Below are 19,042 nucleotides of genomic sequence, written 5' to 3' on the forward strand. Positions count from 1 at the left end.
TCTTCCTTTCCACGCCCGCCGGAGTTACAGCTGAAGGCAGGACACGCGAAACAATGAAATGCCGGGGGCGGAGACAAGAGTGACACTGGGGGAGCAGGAAAAGGCGGGGCTTCCGCTTGGGGCATGGAGGCCGTGCCTCTCACGTCACTTCCGTAAACAAAGGGAGCTGCCGAGGCGCGGGTCCCGGGATGTGACCGGGGCTGTGTTTGTGGCTGCGGCGGTGGCTTCTGAGGCTGTCGGGTCTTTGCGGGTTGCGGAAGGGGGCCCCAATACCCTTCTTCAGGTATGTAGTGGAAGCAGAGGAACCTCCGCAACCCGCCCCTTTAGGCCTTTCCCACCACTCTGGTCACTGCTGGGTACTGGGCGGTGAAGGGTCATCGCTTCGGCAGATTGGGGAAGGGGAGTGAGGTGATGTCAAGAGGGACCTCCAGGGGTACTGCTTGGAGGCAAGACTTGGCACTTAAAACCACTGTGTGAATAACTATGAGCAGTTTACGTATGCGTTCTCTAAAACATTCGTTGCTGTTTGATATACAAGGGTTTCAGTGCTCTTGTGACAGGTGTGACTTTCCAAAAACGAGGAAATCGCGAGTGCTGGCTCCCCAGAATATTGTGGCTTAGACCACCATTGGTTTATTTGCATTGCTTTACTTCCTAGATTTTTTTTTTTCTCTTGTACCACCAAATGCGTATTAGCATCGTGAAATTTCAGGCCAGCGTGTTTATGCGTATCATAAATTTTTAGATTCTTGCCTCTTCAGAGAACTAATATCCCATCGTCTCTATTCAGTCATCTTTCAGACTTTCATTTGTGTTGCATGTTGAAACAACACCAGAATTACTATTGTTACCAAAATTATTCTTAGAAGAAAAATTGTTAGCCAAGGTTTAAGTGGATTGATACCCAGTGGTATCTGGGATTAGAGACTGGGCACTGGAGCCTTTCCCAGAAAGCCTCTTCTTTGGAAGTATTGTAGCTCCAGTTGTGATTGTCTAGCGTCAGCCAATTTAAGCTGAGTGGTTTAAATTCCAGTGCCAGTGGCACTAAGTCCAGGCAAAAGAAAAAAAAATTTCATTGAATTTCTCAAATAATTATTTTAAGCGACAGCAATGGGTTTGAATCTTTTCGAATGGTCATGGCATGCTTAAACACAACATGCAAAAAACGGCCTGATGTTTCCAGAAGGCAATTTACAACCTGATGAGGTAGATAGCTATATAAATTATCTTACGTTACATGAAATAATGAAGTTAAGAAAAATTTAACACTATGCGCAAATAAAATATGGAAAGGTTTTCTTGTTTTTATTGTTTTGTTTTGAGACGGAGTCTCGCTCTGTCGCAGTGGCGCGATCTCCGCTCACTGCAAGCTCCACCCGCCGGGTTCACGCCATTCTCCTGCCTCAGCCTCCCGAGTGGCTGGGACCACAGGACTCCGCCACCACGCCCGGCTAATTTTTTTGTGTTTTTAGTAGAGACGGGGTTTCACCGTGTTAGCCAGGATGGTCTCGATCTCTTGACCTTGTCATCCGCCCGCCTTGGCCTCCCAAAGTGTTGGGATTACAGGCATGAGCCACTGCGCCCGGCCAGAAGGGTATTTTTAAATAGATAGATGTTAGAAAATAGAGCGGATTAATACATAAAGTAAGGGGATTGTGTAGGGGTAACTAGGAGGCCTTACACATATTCCCCATGGAAGGGCCCTCTGTAACTTCACATTGTTAACTTTTTTTTGATACGGGTAAAACCAAATATATATCATAAAATTCATGTTTGTTTGGAAATGGTTAGAGAAAGTATATTCAAAATAGGCAACAAACAAGTTTGATTTTCTAGAACTTCCTTTGATCACCATGCTAGAATCATTATTAGCCCTAGCTAGAAACTGATTTCCGTTTAGTAGTTTGAAGTAAGGCTTCTATTTGATTTTTTAAATGCTGATTAAAATCCCCCTGACAGTTACACATCTGTTTGAATCTAGTGGGTTCTTCTTGAGCATACATTTTGGAAGAGAGACCTAAAGGCCACCTGAAGCTTGAATCAGGCCGGGAATATTATGTGGATCATTTGTTTATTGTTTATATATTGTTCCCCTTGTCAAATGTAGGCTTCTTGAGGGCAAGCATCTTGTTTTGTTCAGTGCCATCTCCCCAGTGCCCACAATGGTGTCTGGCTTGTGGAAGAGAATCAGTAAATATTTGTAGGATGAGGGAATAAAGAAAATGGTAAAAAACAAAACAACAACTACAAAACTGTCTACCAGACAATTTTGCTAGGGGCTTATGGGTACATAGTAGAGTAGATTAAACTTAAGAGACCCATTTTCTAACTTTCTCTTATGCCCTCTGGAATTCTTGATCCTCTTTTGACCTGTGAAATGGGTCTTTGAATTTCTTTCATGTTTGCATATTATAGCATACATATATAATTGTATTATTTCCTTATTTAGGTCTTAAGAAGCTGGCCGTGGTGCAATAAGGAACTTAAAACAATGGAAGAGCGGAAAGTGAAGAGGAGGAGTCCTAAGTCTTTTAGTGCCCACTGTACTCAGGTTGTCAATGCCAAAAAAAATACCATTCCAGTGAGTAAAAGCACAGGGTTTTCAAATCCTGCATCACAGTCAACTTCACAGCGACCAAAGTTAAAAAGGTGAATTCTTTTATTTTACATGTTCACAGTAAAATGCCATTGAAGTAAGTCCTGACTCAACTTCTTCTTAAAACACTTTTTTAGTCTTGAGGGGCTGTGACTGCAGGTGTGTGCCACCACACCCAGCTTGCAGTTTTTATTTCTAAAAAATAATGATGTCATTGTTTTTGTATAAATAATTTGTGTTTTTTATAAAAATTCAAACACAGGAAAAATTCAAAGAAGAAATTCAAAATGCGAAAATTCTACCACCTAGAAATAGTCATTATTAATATTTGGTGAACATCATTTGCATTCAGGATATTTAAAGGAAACAAGTGACAAGTTTAACTATGTTATATGTTACTGTTATATGTATGTGAGTATTTTATAGTATTAGATATTTGGAAGGGAAGATTATAGCTTTAGAGAAAAAAAGTGTTGTGTAATGTCAATCTTCTTTCTAATTATTAAATAAATTTACGCTCACATCCAGTCTCACCCTCGCAAGTTAGCTAAGGAAATGCCTATTGCATTCTGTAGCCACTGGGTTTACACGTAATAAAAGATGAGATTACTGCCTTGATGAAGATCTCTCTTTATGGAAACAAAAGGGACATAGCCAAAGACAAGAGAACATTTGAAAGAAGTGTTCCAATGAGTACCAAATGATAAACAGGAGTTTTGAGTTTTGAAGATTTCCTTCAAATAAATGATCAGAATGGGGTTTTTGTCGTGGAGGAGTTTAATTAGGGTCAGATTTTGAATAACTTTACAGTCAGTGGAAAAAGAAAACCAAGAGATTTTAAAAGTAATCACTCCTTTTGCTATATTTTTAAAAGCAGTTTATTTGTATCATTGTCATTTTTACTGGTGGTTTTATTTCCATACGCTCTTGTAGATGTCGGCTTCTGAGAGCCGGGACTATCTGGATCGTCATTGTGTGCCTGACAGTACTTACAGTGGGCCTTTGCACATAGTATTATTTCACTGTGTGCTTTCTTTATTGTTGAATTATGTTAACAGAAAGTGAGAGTGTGAAATAACATTGAAGCAGGAATAAACAGGTTTTTGTTTTATCTTTTGTGTTTGTTTTCTGAGAGGGTTATTAATTGATGATGTGAAACTTTACGTGGAGAAAACTTCTAAATTTGAGAGAAAAAAATACGTTTGTCATGCTGAAACCTTGTGCTCTGTAATAGTTTATCTCAGATTTAAAATGTGAATATGGATCTTTCAGGGATTTTTTTAGAATACAGATTCTGCATCAGTGTGGGATGGGGGGCTTCAGATGAGCATTTCTAAGAAGCTCACAAGTGAAATTGATTCTGTGGGCCATGGGCAGCACTTTGAGTAACAAGGTATTACATAATGTATATAATATATAAAACGCAGCCCTTGCTTTGGGAAGAACTGTTATTGACCTACTGTCCACAATGTATCTATTCTAAACTTCTTTCATATGATAGTCTGTTTCTTTTTTCCCCCCTCCCCTACCTTTCCTGGTATACCCTATTTATCTTATCGTTATTGTGGTGAGGACAGCTGTGTTGAAGGTGTCTTCATTCAACATTATGTAAAATTTAAGTACTGAATATACTTCCATATCGGGATTTGTTGTGTGCATTGGGTTATAAAGATAAATTACTCTTTCTCCCATTTTGCCTATTTAACCGCTACTTGTTCTTTAAGTCTTTGCTCACTTATCACTTTTAGGAAGCCTTCTCTGGTTGGCCCCAGGCTGAACGAACTGCTTCTCTCTCTTCCTGTATCACGGTGTACATAACATCATCACTCAAGCATTTGAGAGCCTGGTATATGCCAGATATGTGTAATAAGGACTAATTTAGGGGTTCCAAAAAGGCCCTCCTGAGGAAAAAGCATTTAAACTGAGACTTGAAGATGTGTGGGAGGTAGTGTGCCAAAGATGGCAGTAAGTGGAAGGATGCTAATGTAGGCAGAGGATTAGCACGTAAGAAGATAAGAGAATGGATTTCTAGGAAACTAAAGAGATTCAGTGTCTAGAGCATAGACAAGGGAGGATAGGGTTTCTTAGGGGTATTAGATTATATTCAGCAGGCAATGCAAAGCTACTGAAGTTTTTTTTTTTTTTTTTTGGACGCGGAGTCTCGCTCTGTCACCTAGGCTGAAGTGCAGGGGTACAATCTCAGCTCACTGCAACCTCCACATCCTGGGTTCAAGGGATTCTCCTGCCTCACCCTCCTGAGTAGCTGGGACTACAGGTGTGCGCCATCACACCAGGCTAATTTTTATGTTTTTAGTAGAGACAGGGTTTCGCCATGTTGGCCAGGTTGGTCTTGAACTCCTGACCTCAGGTCATCCTCCTGTCTGGGCTGCCCAAACTGTTGGGATTACAGGCATGAGCCACTGTGCTTGGCCTACTGAAGCATTTTTAATTAAGCAAATTATATGATCTGATTTTACTTTTTAGAAATGGACTTGGCTGCCCAGTGGGGAGAGAAGGGAGATCAGGGATCACACACAGAGATAGGGAGACTGGTTGGGAAGTGCTTTGGTTAGGAGATGGGATGGCGGCAGGGGAGAAAGAGAACTGGAGAGATTAGATATTTTGTGGGTATAATTGATAGGACTTCACGACTGCACGTAGGAGCCTTGGGAAGTTGGAGGAGTCAAGGATGATAACAAGTTTTTAGTATTCCATTACATGGTGATTATGAATTTAAATATCTTCCCCTCTCCTTAGACTGGCGTTTGTGGATAACGTCGGCTATAGAGTAGGGACCCCATAACCACTTGTAGAACTACTGAGAGTTCAAGGAACAAATAAAGATTAGAAGGGAAAGGTGTAATATGTTTTACTGAGAAATGAAATGTAAAACATAGGATAATAGAGACAAGTTTTCTTTTCTGCAGTCCAAAGAATTAGCATATTATATAAATGCTTTAATCAAACTTTTTATATGCCTTTGTAGTTATATTTTATACATTTGTTTGAGGTTTTTCACAACCTATTTTTTCTTTTGATTTCTGGCTTGGAGTTTCTGGTTTTATTTAGTATTGACTATTTGATTTCTGGCTTTTAAGGGAAATTCCATTTACTTCACTAAAAAATTCAGCAGAAGCTTAATCTAGAATAGCCTAAAAAGATAGAATTAAAGTTAATTGCATCGTCTTCACAGAGTGATGAAAGAAAAGACCAAACCTCAGGGCGGAGAGGGAAAAGGCGCTCAGTCAACTCCAATTCAGCACTCCTTCCTCACTGATGTCTCAGATGTTCAGGAGATGGAGAGAGGGCTGCTCAGTCTTTTGAATGATTTCCACTCTGGAAAACTTCAAGCATTTGGTAAGCAGTAGATGTTTCTCTACTATTTTTTTCTCTAAGATGTTTGCATCCTACTTTCTGTGTGTATTTTACTCTCCTTTTCAAAGTGCCAGTTTCTTTTAAGAAAAAAACAACCCACAGGCATAAAGGCAATCATCCTAGATTTTGTCTTAGAATATAATTTGCCTTCTAAAACTTCTGGGAAAAACTTTTCTTTTTTTTTTTAAAGAGGGAGGGTTAGTTGAAATGTTAAAGTAGGATTGCTATTATGGAATAAGTATCTTGCAGGTTTAACAAATAAGAGGGACAGTCTTGGTCAGTTAAAATATTTTAGACTTAGTGTCTTCATTTGGAAACTATCAAGATCATTTTCCCTTACCCTCCTAAGCTTAAACTTGTTTCTTTCCCAGGATTCCTGATTTAAAGTTAGGAATTAAAAGAATCTAGTTTTCTTGTTTTTTCATGAGGATATAAGAATAGTTAACTGATTGTCCCATTAAAAATTCTGAATAGGTATTTTTTGATAGTCACAGAGTTCACAAAAGATAGATTTTTCATGTGCAGTTTGGAACTTATTTGTAAGCTTTTTCTAATGATAAGAGTATTTCCCGATGTTTTTTTTTTTGAGACAGAGTCTGGCTCTATCACCCAGGTTAGAGTGCCATGGCGCAATCTCAGCTCACTGCAACCTCCGCCTCTCAGGTTCAAGGTTATTCTACTGCCTCAGCCTCCCAAGTAGCTGAGACTACAGCCGTGTGCCACCACGGCTGGCTAATTTTTTGTATTTTTACTAGAGATGGGGTTTCACCATGTTAGCCAGGATGATCTCCATCTCCTGACCTCCTGATCTGCCCACCTCAGCCTCCCAAGGTGCTGGGATTACAGGCATGAACCACCACACCTGGCCTATTTCTCAATATTTTAAAAGGCAATTTCAATAATATGCATAATCTTTAAAAACTTTTTTTAACTTCCCCCCAGTTTTTTAGAAGATGCATAATCTTATGCAAATGCATAAATGTCCACATACGTATTGATTTTTTAAAGTATTCTTTCCCTTCCCCATGTTTTTATTATTTGACTTCCCTATTCCCTCCCTTATCCCTTCTGCTATTTCCACTTCCCCTCATCCCAACCATTTGTTAACAATCCAGGTATATATCTTTTCATATTTTTATTTTCATTATTTAATACAAAAGGTATCTTATATAAGATATTCTGTATCTTGCTTTCCTGCACTAAAGAATATCTGATGGAAATCTCTCTAATGCACCTAGGATGGTTCTAGTTCATTCTTTTTTAATGACAACATAATATTCCAAGTTGTGAATATACTCTAGTTTATTCAGCCATGTCCCTATTGAGAGGCATTACTTTGTTTCTTATTTTGAGCCACCAAACACAATGGCGTAGTGAACATCTTTTTACATAGATCTTTAGGCTGGTGCTTCTATTCTTCTGGGATTGATTCTCATGAGTGGGATTGCTGGGTCAAAGTATATATGTAATTTTAACTTTAATAGAAGTATGCAGATTGCTTTGCAAAGAAAAACAATACTGCACTTCTAGGTTCCATAAACAATTTATGAAAGAATGCTTTTCCTTGAATTCCCACCAAGCAGTAGGTATTATTCGTCTTTTAATTTTTGCCTGTCTCTTGGTGTTAAGTGAGATGTCTTTTATTGCAATTGAGTTTGAAGATCCATGTGTGTTTGGTAGATTGTTTGATAGATCCTTTTCAGGACCTTCTGTCAGTTTTCTACTTGGTTATTTATCCTTTCATTGTCACTTGTAAAGAGCCCTTTATGTTTTAGATACTAACCCTCTGACCTCTATTATGTATTTATTTTTGTTTACCAAATTTGTTGTGTCTGTGCACTTTGTTTATGGCATATTTAACTTTGTGAAAATTTTTACTTTTTGCATTCTTAAACATGTCTGTATCTTTTTTTTTATAGTTTCTGGGTTTCCAGTCTTGGTTATGCTAATATTTGAAAAGAAGACATTAAAAGCACATTATTTATTTCACAAAAATACTTTATTGTACCCCTACCTCCTTGCTTCAGCCCATCCCAGTAAGGCGGTATCTTCAGAGTATTTTCACTTCCCCTCTCTTCCATTCTTCCCTCCTACCCTTGAGATGTAATCTCTGGACCACTTCCATGTCTTTGCTTTTCCCAGCACCTTTCCTCCCCTACTCTATGTTGCCTCTGTGTTTTTGGATTGAAGTCCTTTCTTGTCTTTGTCTGTTATCCTACTGATTACTCTTCATAATAAGTGTTGCAGATGAGAATTCCATTGCCAGTCAGATTCTTTCTTAGCAGGTAATTTATATTTTTCTGTCTCGATGATTAAAAGATGTTTTTCTTTTATCTTTAAAGGTTAGGCATTTTCCAGGATATGCTTAGGACTGTGTCTTTTCTCATCAATCTGCCTGGGAATCAGTGAGCCCTTCATATCTGCTGACTCATCTTTCATCTCACGTAACATATTTTCTATTGTTTATTATTTTTCTTCCATCTCTTCCTTTTTAGCCTCTGAAGCTTCTATTGTTCTCATGGTGGGTCACCCTGATCCGTCCTCCGACTCTCATCTTTTCCCGTATGATTTCTACCTCTTTATATTTTTACTGTACATTTACATACATATACACAAACATACATACACACAAACACATATCTTGAGATATTTCTCTTTCTTCCACTTGACCTTCCAGGTTACTAATGTTGAAAATCGTGACTAAAATAGAGGAAATATGACATATTTTACTGTGAAGAAAGGACGATTTTGAGAGAGCCATAACTAGCTTCAACATTAGTAGTCCTTAACATAATATAGTATAGTCCATTTATGAAGATGTTGTAAAGCTGACTAGAGGAAACTAGTATAATTTACATTAATTCATGTTTATTCAGGATATGTACTTCAACTTTAGCTGAGGTATATTTTACCTGTATAGTACCTTTAGAAAAAATAGAAAGGTTTTTTTTGAAAAAATTATACTGTCAAGGGATTACAGAGTCTGTAATTAAACTGAATGAAAAGATAATATGTTATGTGTATAAATTAGTTGCTCTGGGCAGATAATGTCACTTCAGAGGACTCTTGGTCAATACATAATGTAAGACCTATCCTTTAGCCATTAAGTTGTCTTGACAACTGTATATACAATTAAAAATATGACATAGTGTTGCTCATGCTTCATAACATTTTTCATGCTTCATAAATATTTTTATTAATATTTCTTAAAGGAAGAATACATAATTGGTTGGCAAAATGATTCACATTTGAAGTCATTATTGAACTTTTTCTTTTTGAGATAGAGTCTCTCTCTGTCACCCAGGCTGGAGTGCAGTGGTACTATCACAGCTCACTGCAGCCTCAGCCTCCTTGGGCTCAAGCCATCCTCCCACCTCAGCCTCCCAAGTAGCTGGTGCTACAGGCATACAGCACCACACCTAGCTAATTTTTGTATTTTTTATAGAGATGAGGTTTTGCCATGTTTCATAGACTGGTCTTCAACTCCTGGACTCAAGCAGTTCTCACACCTTGGCCTCTCAAAGTGTATTAAGATTACAGGTGTGAGCCACCGTGCCCAGCCAGAACTCTATTTTTTTTTTCTTTTTTTTTGAGACAGGGTCTCGCTCTGTTACTCAGGCTGGAGTGCAGTGGTGTGATCATGGTTCAGTGCAGCCTCAACCTCCCCAGGCTTATGTGATCCTCCCACCTCAGCCTCCCAAGTAGCTGGGATTACAGGCACATGCCACCACGCCTGGCTAATTGGCTGATTTTTTGTATTTTTAGTAGAGACGAGGTTTCACCATGTTGCCCAGGGTGATGTCGAACTCCTGGGTTCAAGGGATCCGTTAGCCTTGGCCTCCCAAAGTGCTAGGATTACAGGCATGAGCCACTTGGGCCTAGAACTGTTAATTTCACTCAACTTATTATAAAATGTTGAGTCACTCAGTTAAAATGGTAGTTGTCAAATGACATGATTAGATGGTTCTGTTTTGCTTCTACATATTATGTTACTGTTGAAGAAAACATATTTTCTCTACTTAAGGGATGATTTTCTTTCTTTCTTTTTTTTTTTTTTTTTTTTTTTTTTTTTTGAGACAGGGTCTCACTCTTGTTACCTAGGCTTAAGTACAGTGGCTTGAACATAGCTCACTGCAACCTTCACCTGCTGGGCTCAGGCAATCCTCCTGCCTCAGTCTCCTGAGTAGCTGGGACCAGAGGGATGCACCACCATGCCTACCTAATGTGTTTTTCTAAAAATATTTTTGTAGGGGTAGGGTCTTGCCATGTTGCCAGGCTGGTCTTGAACTCCTGGGCTCAAGCAGTCCTACTGCCTCAACCTCCCAAAGTGTGGGGATTATAGGCATAAGCCACCATACCCAGCCTGATTTTGCTTTTTAAAAAGAAATGTTTCCTATATGCTTTTCTTTCTTTCTTTCTTCTTTGAGACCGAGTCTCACTCTATTGCCAGGGTGGAGTGCAGGGGTGCAATCTCAGCTCACTGCAACCTCTGCCTCCTGGGTTCAAGCGATTCTCCTGTCTCAGCCTCCCGAATAGCTGGGACTACAGGCGTGCGCCACCATGCCCAGCTAACTTTTGTGTTTTTAGTAGAGACTAGGTTTCACCATGTTGGCCAGGATGGTGTCGATCTCCTGACCTCATGATCCACCTGCTTCAGCCTCCCAAAGTACTGGGATTACAGGCATGAGCCTGTAATATTTCACGCCTGGCCTGAAATATTTCCTATATGATTTTCTTTAGTACCCAAGGTCATTTCTTAGGTTGGTCATTGTTTTCCTGGTCAGAAATTTGATTTGTTATTAAACACAGAAAATATTAATAATTATCTAATTTACAGAAGAAAGAAAACCTGTTTCTTTTAGAGCACCTAGAGTTTAAGTGTTTTTACTCAATGCTGTTAGTTTGAACTGTCCTAATCATTATTAATGTTCTGGAATGTTCCCAAGGAAATGAATGTTCCATTGAACAGATGGAACATGTTCGGGGAATGCAGGAGAAATTAGCGCGCTTGAATTTGGAGCTCTATGGGGAGTTAGAGGAACTTCCTGAGGATAAGAGAAAAACAGCCAGTGACTCCAATCTGGATAGGCTTCTCTCAGATGTAAGTGTAATTCTTTTTCTTTGTTCTTTAAAATAAAATTTTATTGCAAAAAAATTTACCTTTTGAACTATTTTAATTTATACAATTACGCGGTTTTTAGCATATTCACAGTGTTGTGCAGATCGCTGTTGAATTGCGGAACATGTTCACCATCCCAAAAAGAAACCCTGTACCTCTCAATTCTCTCCTCTTCTCATCCCCTAGCAACCCCTACTCTACTTTCTGCCTTTATGGATTTGCCTATTGTGGATATTTCATATCACTGGAATTATACAGTATGTGGCCTAAGTGGATTATTTTACTTAATGTTCAAGTTTCATCCATGTTGTAAAAACTTTCCTCTTTTTTTTTTCAAGAAATATATTCCAAGGAAGTTATCATATTTACATCTAAGCATGTATTCTCAGAATACAGATGCTGGCAAATCTGAAAGCAAAATATTTGCTTCTGTACAGAAATAATAAAATCTTAAGATACAGAAGATAGTAGTCAAAAAGACCTTTCCTGATGTGATTAATACATGTTGTGTTATTTACTCAGGTGGTGGTTACTTGTTTTTAAATACAGAGCTACATTTGGTATTTCTGCTAATTTAGTACATTGCCATATGTATTACTTTGCTAGGGCTGCCAAAACAAAGTACCACAGACTGGGTGGCTTTAACAACAGACATTTATTTTCTCACAATTCCGGAGGCTAAAGTTGGAGCCCAGGGTGGCAGGGTTGCATTTTTTCTGAGGCCTCTCAGTTTGTAGTAGCCGTCATGTTCACATGGCTTCTTCCTCTATGCCAAGTGCCCAACTTTGCTCTTCCTGCCAGTCACATTGGATGAGTGCCTACCCTAATAACCTCATTGTGACTTAATTACCTCTTTAAAACCCCTGTCTTCAAATCTACTCACATTCTGAGATACTGGGGGTGAGGACTGAAACATGAATTTTGGAGGGTACACAGTTTAGCACATAACACGAGGTATGATTATTACACTGAGAAATGTTAATTAAATTTGCCTCTTTAAATCCTTTTTGGAACAAAAATAAATAAAAATTGAATTTAACACGTTAGTTTTAGATTCCCTATTAACCATTGACAAAAAGGGTTAATTTCTACTGTTTTTCTCTCTTTTGAATAAGTAAATGTGAGGGAACTTGTATGCCAATACTTTCACTATTTCGAGTGTATAATCTTTTTATTTCATGTCTGTCATATTCAGTCTTGCAAGTATTTCCATTTGTAGTTCATGATTTGTTTGTTTTTTAAGACAGTGTCTCACTTTGTCACCCAGGCTGGAGTGCAGTGACGCCATCTCGGCTCACTGCAGCCTCAACTTCCTGAACTTGAGCCATCCTCCTGCCTCAGCACCCCCAAGTAGCTGGGACTATAGGCACGCACCACCACGCCTGGCTAATTTTTGTGTTTTTAGGAGAGGTGGGGTTTCACCATGTTGTACAGGCTGGTCTTGAACTCCTGGACTCAAGTGATCTGCTCACTCTGGCCTCCCCAAGTGCTGGGATTACAAGTGTGAGCCACAGTGCCCGGTCTTACCAGTTCATGTTTTACATTTTTTTCCTCTTAACAGATAATAAGTATAATTTGCTATACATTTAGCAGAATAACAGTGGTATAGTGAAAAGAACACTGAATTTGAAACCAGAAAGCCTTCGTTTAGTTCAGTGTTTGCATTTGGGTTATAACTGAACAACATTGAGCCATTTAGTTAACATTTTTATAATTCAGATTTTTCCTTCTATAAGATAAAAATGCTGTGGTCTGAGTGTTTATGTCCTCCCCAGAAAGCATATGTTGAAATCTTAACTTAGAAAGTGATGGTAGGAGGAGATGGGGCCTTTGGTAGGTGATTCGGGCAAGAATGTGATTAATGTCCTTATAAAAGAGGCCCAAGAGAAACCTGCTGCCTCTTCTACCAAGTGAGGACACGGGGAGAAAGCCCTCCTATTGCATGAGCCAGGAAGTGGTTCATGCCCTCCCGAGACAGCAGATCTGCTGACTTCTTAATTTTGAACTTTCCTACCTGTAGAACTATGAGAGGTAAATTTCTATTGTTTATAAGCCACCAGTTTATGGTGTTTGTTATAGCAACCCAAACAGACTAAGACAAGGGGTGATGAATTCTACCTCATATAGAAAATTGAGTGACATGAAATCTTTTTGTAATCTATGATGGTTTTAAAGATTTTGATCATTAAAATGGCAATTTTTTTCTTTTAAAAACTGTTATTAGAGATGATGATTATTATGCCTGGTTTTAGGAATACTTATAAAACTCCAGTTTTTATAATCTGGTTTCATTCTGTGCTCATATTCTTTTTATTTTTTTGTAGAGACAGGGTCTTGTTATGTTGCTCAGGCTGGTCTTAAATTCCTGGACTCAAGCAGTCCTCTCCCCTCAGCCTTCCAAAGTGCTGGGATTACAGGCAAGAGCATGCCTGGCCTCTCTCCTCATATTCTTGTTTCATAAACATGTTAATGCTACTTTATAATTATTTTTGCAAAAAGGAATTTTTTAGCCTGAAAATTTTTTGAAAGTGGTTTTTCTTTAGTACTTTGCTTTTTCATTTACAGAAAGCTTTTTTTTTTTTTTTCCGACACAGTGTCTCATTCTGTCACGCAGGCTGGAGTGCAGTGGCACTAACAGAGCTCACTGCAGCCTTAAACTCCTGGGCCCAAACAATCCTCCCACCTCAGCCTCGTAAGTAGCTGGACCTCAGGTGTGCATCACCACATCTATCTAATTTTTTTTATTGTTTGTAGAGATGAGGTCTTACCATGTTGCCCAGGCTAGTCTGGAGCTCCTGGGCTCAAGCAGTTCTCCCGTCTTGGCCTCCCAAAGGGCCAGGATTATAAGCATGAGTCACTGTGACCAGCACAAGAAAGCTTAAATGAAAAATAATTTATTTAAAAACAAATAGTTAACAATTATTTATATTGATCTTATAAAAATTAAAAATAATTTTTTTATTTGTTTTGCAGTTAGAAGAATTGAATTCTTCCATGTATCCTTTGCCTACTATCAACAGTGAAAAGTTTACAACTTACAATTTCTGATGAATAGTCTCAATCAAGTTTTTGAAAGATGTGTTATTTAGATATGGTGAAAAGACACATAGTATTATTCCCTAGGGCCATCACTCTTCCTCTTTGGTTTTCTTTTCTTTTCTTTCTCTTTTTTGTTTCTTTTTCAGAGACAGGGTCTCACTCAGTGGCCCAGGCTGGAGTGCAGTGCCATGATCACGGCTCAGCACAGTCTCAACCTCCCAGGCTCAAGCGATCTTCCCACTTGAACCTCCCAAAGTGCTCGGATTACAGTCCTGAGGCACCATTCCCTACCTGCTTTGGGTTCCAAATGGAATTTTCTTGTTGTTTTTTATACTGAAATTTTGCTTCTGGTTTGTTCTACTTTGCTTTGTACTGTTTTTGAGTTTTTAAGACAAATTGTTGTTTTTTATCATGAGAACTAAGGATTAGGTTAGTTGCTATGTAAATTATTTTGAAGCTTAGATTCTGAGGCTAACCAGCAGTGAGATATTCAGACATATATACTATACTTAATTTAATATCATCACATAGGATATTTTAGGTGCATAAAATTGAAAACTAGACATTATTAAAATGCAGGCTTCAAGGGATGCTTACATAGCTTGTGAAATGACATTTCATAATTAAATGTACTTAGTGTTTTATAGGATTAACTTAAAGGAGATCACCAAGACACCTGTAGAATATTCAGGTTTTGACATCTAAATTGAGAGCAATTATTTTAAGAACTTTTCAAAATGTACTTTTGAACATAACAGGCACAATGGTAAGGTACAAAAGAACAATGAGAAATGATCCTGCCTATAAAATAATTTGAGAGGTAAGACATTCCCTTTGAACCAGTTATTGACATAGAAAGGATACTGGTTGTAGAGATTTAATTTTTGAAGTTTGGTTCTACATTTTGATCATGTAACCTTGGGCAAATTGTTTAGCATCTCAGAGTGTTCTCTGTAATACAGGGTAATTGCTACATGTGATGATGCATATGTGAAAATTTCCAAAATATATGTATAAAAATTACTATTATTGCTATAAGATTATATTCATACTGTTATTAACTGCTGAATTGTGCAGTAACAACAATTAAGAAATTGGGGCCAGGCACAGTGGCTCATGCCTGTAATCCCAGCACTGTGGGAAGCTGAGGTGGGTGGATCACTTGAGGTCAGGAGTTCAAGACCAGCCTGGCCAACATCTTGAACCCCTGTCTCTACTAAAAATACAAAAATTAGCCAGGTGTGGTGGAGGGCGCCTGTAATCCCAGCTCCTTGGGAGGCTGAAGCAGAAGAATTGCTTGAACCTGGGAGGCGGAGGTTGCAGTGAGTAGGGATCATGCCATTGCACTCCAGCCTGGGCAAAAGAAATCGGGAAGTATATAGAAGTCCTGTAATGGCAATTAATAGCTAATCTTCATGAATACTTACTATTTTCCCAGTACTGTATAAAGGGTATGTGCATTATCTTATTTGGCCCTACTTGGAAGTAGGTAGTGTTATGCCCTCCATTTTGCAGATGAAGAATATAAGGTGCTACATAAACTGTGGGGAGCGATTAATGTAAGATTATTGTCAAGAAAGAGTTAAAGAAGGGGGTAAGATTTGAGTTAATCAAGGGGCTTTTCCTGCAAGAAGTTCTTTTTACTATATTCCTTCAATGCTTTATATTCTTTCTCTGCCATGACACTTAGTATTTCCTATCCTTTTGTGTGGGTTTTTCGTTTGTTTGTTTTGAGACGGGTCTTGCCCAGTTGCCCAGGCTGAAACAGTAGCATAATCTCTGCTCACTGCAACCTCCATCTCCCAGGTTCAAGCAATTCTCCTGCCTCAACCTTTTGAGTAGCTGGGATTACAGGTGCCTGCCACGATGCCCAGCTAATTTTTGTATTTTTAGTACAGATGGGGTTTCACCATGTTGGCCAGGCTGGTCTTGAACTCCCGACTCAGGTGATCTGCCCGCCTCAGCCTCCCAAAGTGTTGGGATTACAGGCATGAGCCACCACGCCCAGCCCTTTTTTGTGAGTTTTTGTTAAACATTTAGAATTTTTTGTTTTGTTTTGTTTTACCAGTTTCTGTGACTCAACCTGTGGTGGAATTTAGCCACCACAAACGTGGCAGCATAATACCCTATATAATACAACAGTGTAGGCTTTGGAATGCTTGGTAGGCAGCCATGTGACCTTGAACAAAATCTGGCAACCATAGTTTCCTCACCTGTAATAGGTGTTCTCTCAGTACTGAAACTTTCCCCTCATAATTTCCCTCTCTGTCATGACTGCCTCTGTTAATTCAGTCTCCAAGAATATTTGAAAATGCCTTCGAGGACCATGGCAGACATTGGTAATCAGACATGGCATTCTCTGCCACTGAGCCTGGATCTGGATATGAAGTCTGTTTGCCATCTCTTTATAACAGTTGTCAGGCACCATCAGTATCATCAGTTCTGCTTTTATTCTTCCTTCACTCTCTACATGATAATCCAGGACCTCATCGTCTGAGTCCATACTTTTTCAGTTTTCTGTTCCAGGTCTAGAGTTGCACTGTTCAATATAGTAGCCACTAAGCCATTTCAAAGACTTAATAGCCTTAAAAGAACATAAAATATCTCAATTTACATAATGATTACATGTTGAAATAGCTCTTAAAATATTATATATATATTTTTGAGACAGGGCCTTGCTCTGTCACCAGGCTGGAGTGCAGTGACATGATATGGCTCACTGCAGCCTCGACTCCCTGGGCTCAGTTGATCTCCCACCTCAGCCTCCTGAGTAGCTGGGACTACAGGTGTATGTTATGCCCAGCTGTTTTTTTGGTTTTGTTTGTTCGTTTGTTTGTTTCTTTTTTAAGAGATGGGTTCTTGCTATGTTGCCCAGATTGGTTTCAAACTCCTGGGCTCAAGTAGTCTTCCCACCTCAGCCTCCCAAAGTGCTGGGATTCCAGGTGTGATTCCAGTATTTCTATTGGACAGTGTTGCTCTAAACTTTAGGCATTGCTACAAAATTAATATTCTTGAAACATCACTTTCTTCCTGCCATTTCTATTTTTTACTAATTTATTTAAACCATGTCAACTATTTTAAAGGTTCTTAATAATTTGGTCACAACCTGTACATGCTGTTGTATTTTTCGTTCTTTTTCATTCCCCTCAGGCTGGTTTTCTGGATGCCCAAGAAACACATCATGTTCATTCTCATCATAATGCCTTTGTTCAGGTTGTACCTCCTACCTAAATTTACTCTCACCTCCTTGTTCTCCTTATCACATGACATTCAAGCTGACCACTTCCATAAAGGATTTCATTTGTATCTTAACCTAGCATTCTGCCCTATATTATTATCTGTTGATTTTTACATGTGTTAAATCTCAGCCTTCCAACTGGACGAGAATATCTTTGATGGCAATGCTTGTGTGTGTACATTTTTGCAACCTCTGCCGTACATGTATTGCAAGCATTTAGTTGCCTTCAGAGTATTCATATCATTCAATTGGGTCTTGAAAAAGAAGTAACAGGTGGATAAATACAAGTCAGTGAGAAAAATGAAAGACAGTGGTCGTAAGAAAGGATGAGTAATCCATGCAAGATTCCTGTCCTATTTCCAGTCTTCTTGAGGAACAATTAAGAGAATTATAGAAAAGATTTTAGAGCCGTAATGATTTTATTTTTGGACTTTTAAACAGAATTGTTTTCCCAAAGATGATAAAGTAGTGTCTTCTCAAAAGGTTTTTTTAATCTAGTGTCTTGTCATATTTGTCTCTAATCAGCTCCTTACTATGAAGATGATTATTGACACATTAAAAATAATTCTGGGCCAGGTGTGGCCCACATCTGTAATCCCAGCACTTTGGGAGGCCGAGGCAGGAAGGTTGCTTGAGGCCAGGAGTTCAAGACGAGCCTGGGCAACATAGCAAGACTCCTCCCCCATCTCTAACAAAGAATAATTAGCCAGGTGTGTTGGCATGTGCCTTTGGGAGGCTGAGGTGGGAAGGTTGCTTGAGCCCAGGAGTTTGAGGCTGCAGTGAAGTATGATCGTACTACTGCTTTCCAGCCAGAGCAACAAAGTGAGTCTTTATCTCTAAAATTAAAAAAAAAAAAAAAAAAAAAAAAAAAAAAGAGTCTTCAAATTCTGTCTATAATTTACTACGTTTAAAAGTTGTCTTACCCCATCTGAGTGTCTCAGTAGCAACACAAGAGCTTTTCCTTTGAGCATCTCTCTGTTTTAAACACCTCTTTCTCTTTGCTCCTGAATGTAATTTTCAGAAATGTAAAAGAAGTACCCCTTATAGAATGAAAATCTTCTTAACTGATGAATTCAGACAAAAACTCCATTTGGCAGATGCACAAGATGTTCCAAATACTTCTGCTAGCTAAAATGAATGCAGTTTGCTTTCTTGTGGTTTGAAGAGAAGCAGCAGTCTTTACTTTTCCAGCCAAATCCAGTAGCAGAATCATCTTCCACAACAAGGAATTAAAGTAATTAAAGTGCAAGTGCAATGATCGTTTTCACATTCTGCTTTTAGTAAATGTGACTCGCCATAATTCGCCATAACTGGAGGCCTAGGCCTTGTTGAAGGCTTAATCAGGAAATGTGATGCAGAGATTGTGCTGCTATGCTTCATATTGTTGCCTTATGGGATTATACTTGAAATGCATTGTGCTAATGTTCTTGACGGGGTTGAGGGATTTCTCTTTCCCGAGCTCACCAAACTTATTCCAGTGTTGATCGCAAGCTGATGATGCACAGGCGTCTTGTGGCAGCCTAGCTTCAGTTTACGTTAGACAATCCGTATACACGTTGGTGTGTTTTCCAATGGCCAGTGATAAGAAATTAAATAAGTATTTGTGAGATTTGCTATTTTTTAATAAAGTAGTTGTTTTAAATTAATCTCTGTTGTCTGTTTTGAAGAAACCCAT

General features: G+C 38.8%; 1 protein-coding gene across 1 annotated transcript; it reads left to right on the forward strand.

Moving 5' to 3' along the window:
• Positions 1-49: 49 nt before the first annotated feature.
• On the forward strand, positions 50-19,013 carry CCDC28A (coiled-coil domain containing 28A). The gene is made up of 6 exons (XM_008006863.3): positions 50-283; positions 2,450-2,649; positions 5,790-5,953; positions 10,918-11,072; positions 14,064-14,086; positions 18,445-19,013. The coding sequence occupies exons 1-6, from the start codon at positions 59-61 to the stop codon at positions 18,497-18,499; spliced, it is 822 nt and encodes a 273-aa protein (XP_008005054.1). The 5' UTR covers positions 50-58; the 3' UTR covers positions 18,500-19,013.
• The last annotated feature ends 29 nt before the right edge of the window (positions 19,014-19,042 follow it).

Source organism: Chlorocebus sabaeus, chromosome 13 (assembly GCF_047675955.1).
Source record: "Chlorocebus sabaeus isolate Y175 chromosome 13, mChlSab1.0.hap1, whole genome shotgun sequence".
In the NCBI taxonomy this organism is placed as follows: Eukaryota; Metazoa; Chordata; class Mammalia; order Primates; family Cercopithecidae; genus Chlorocebus; species Chlorocebus sabaeus.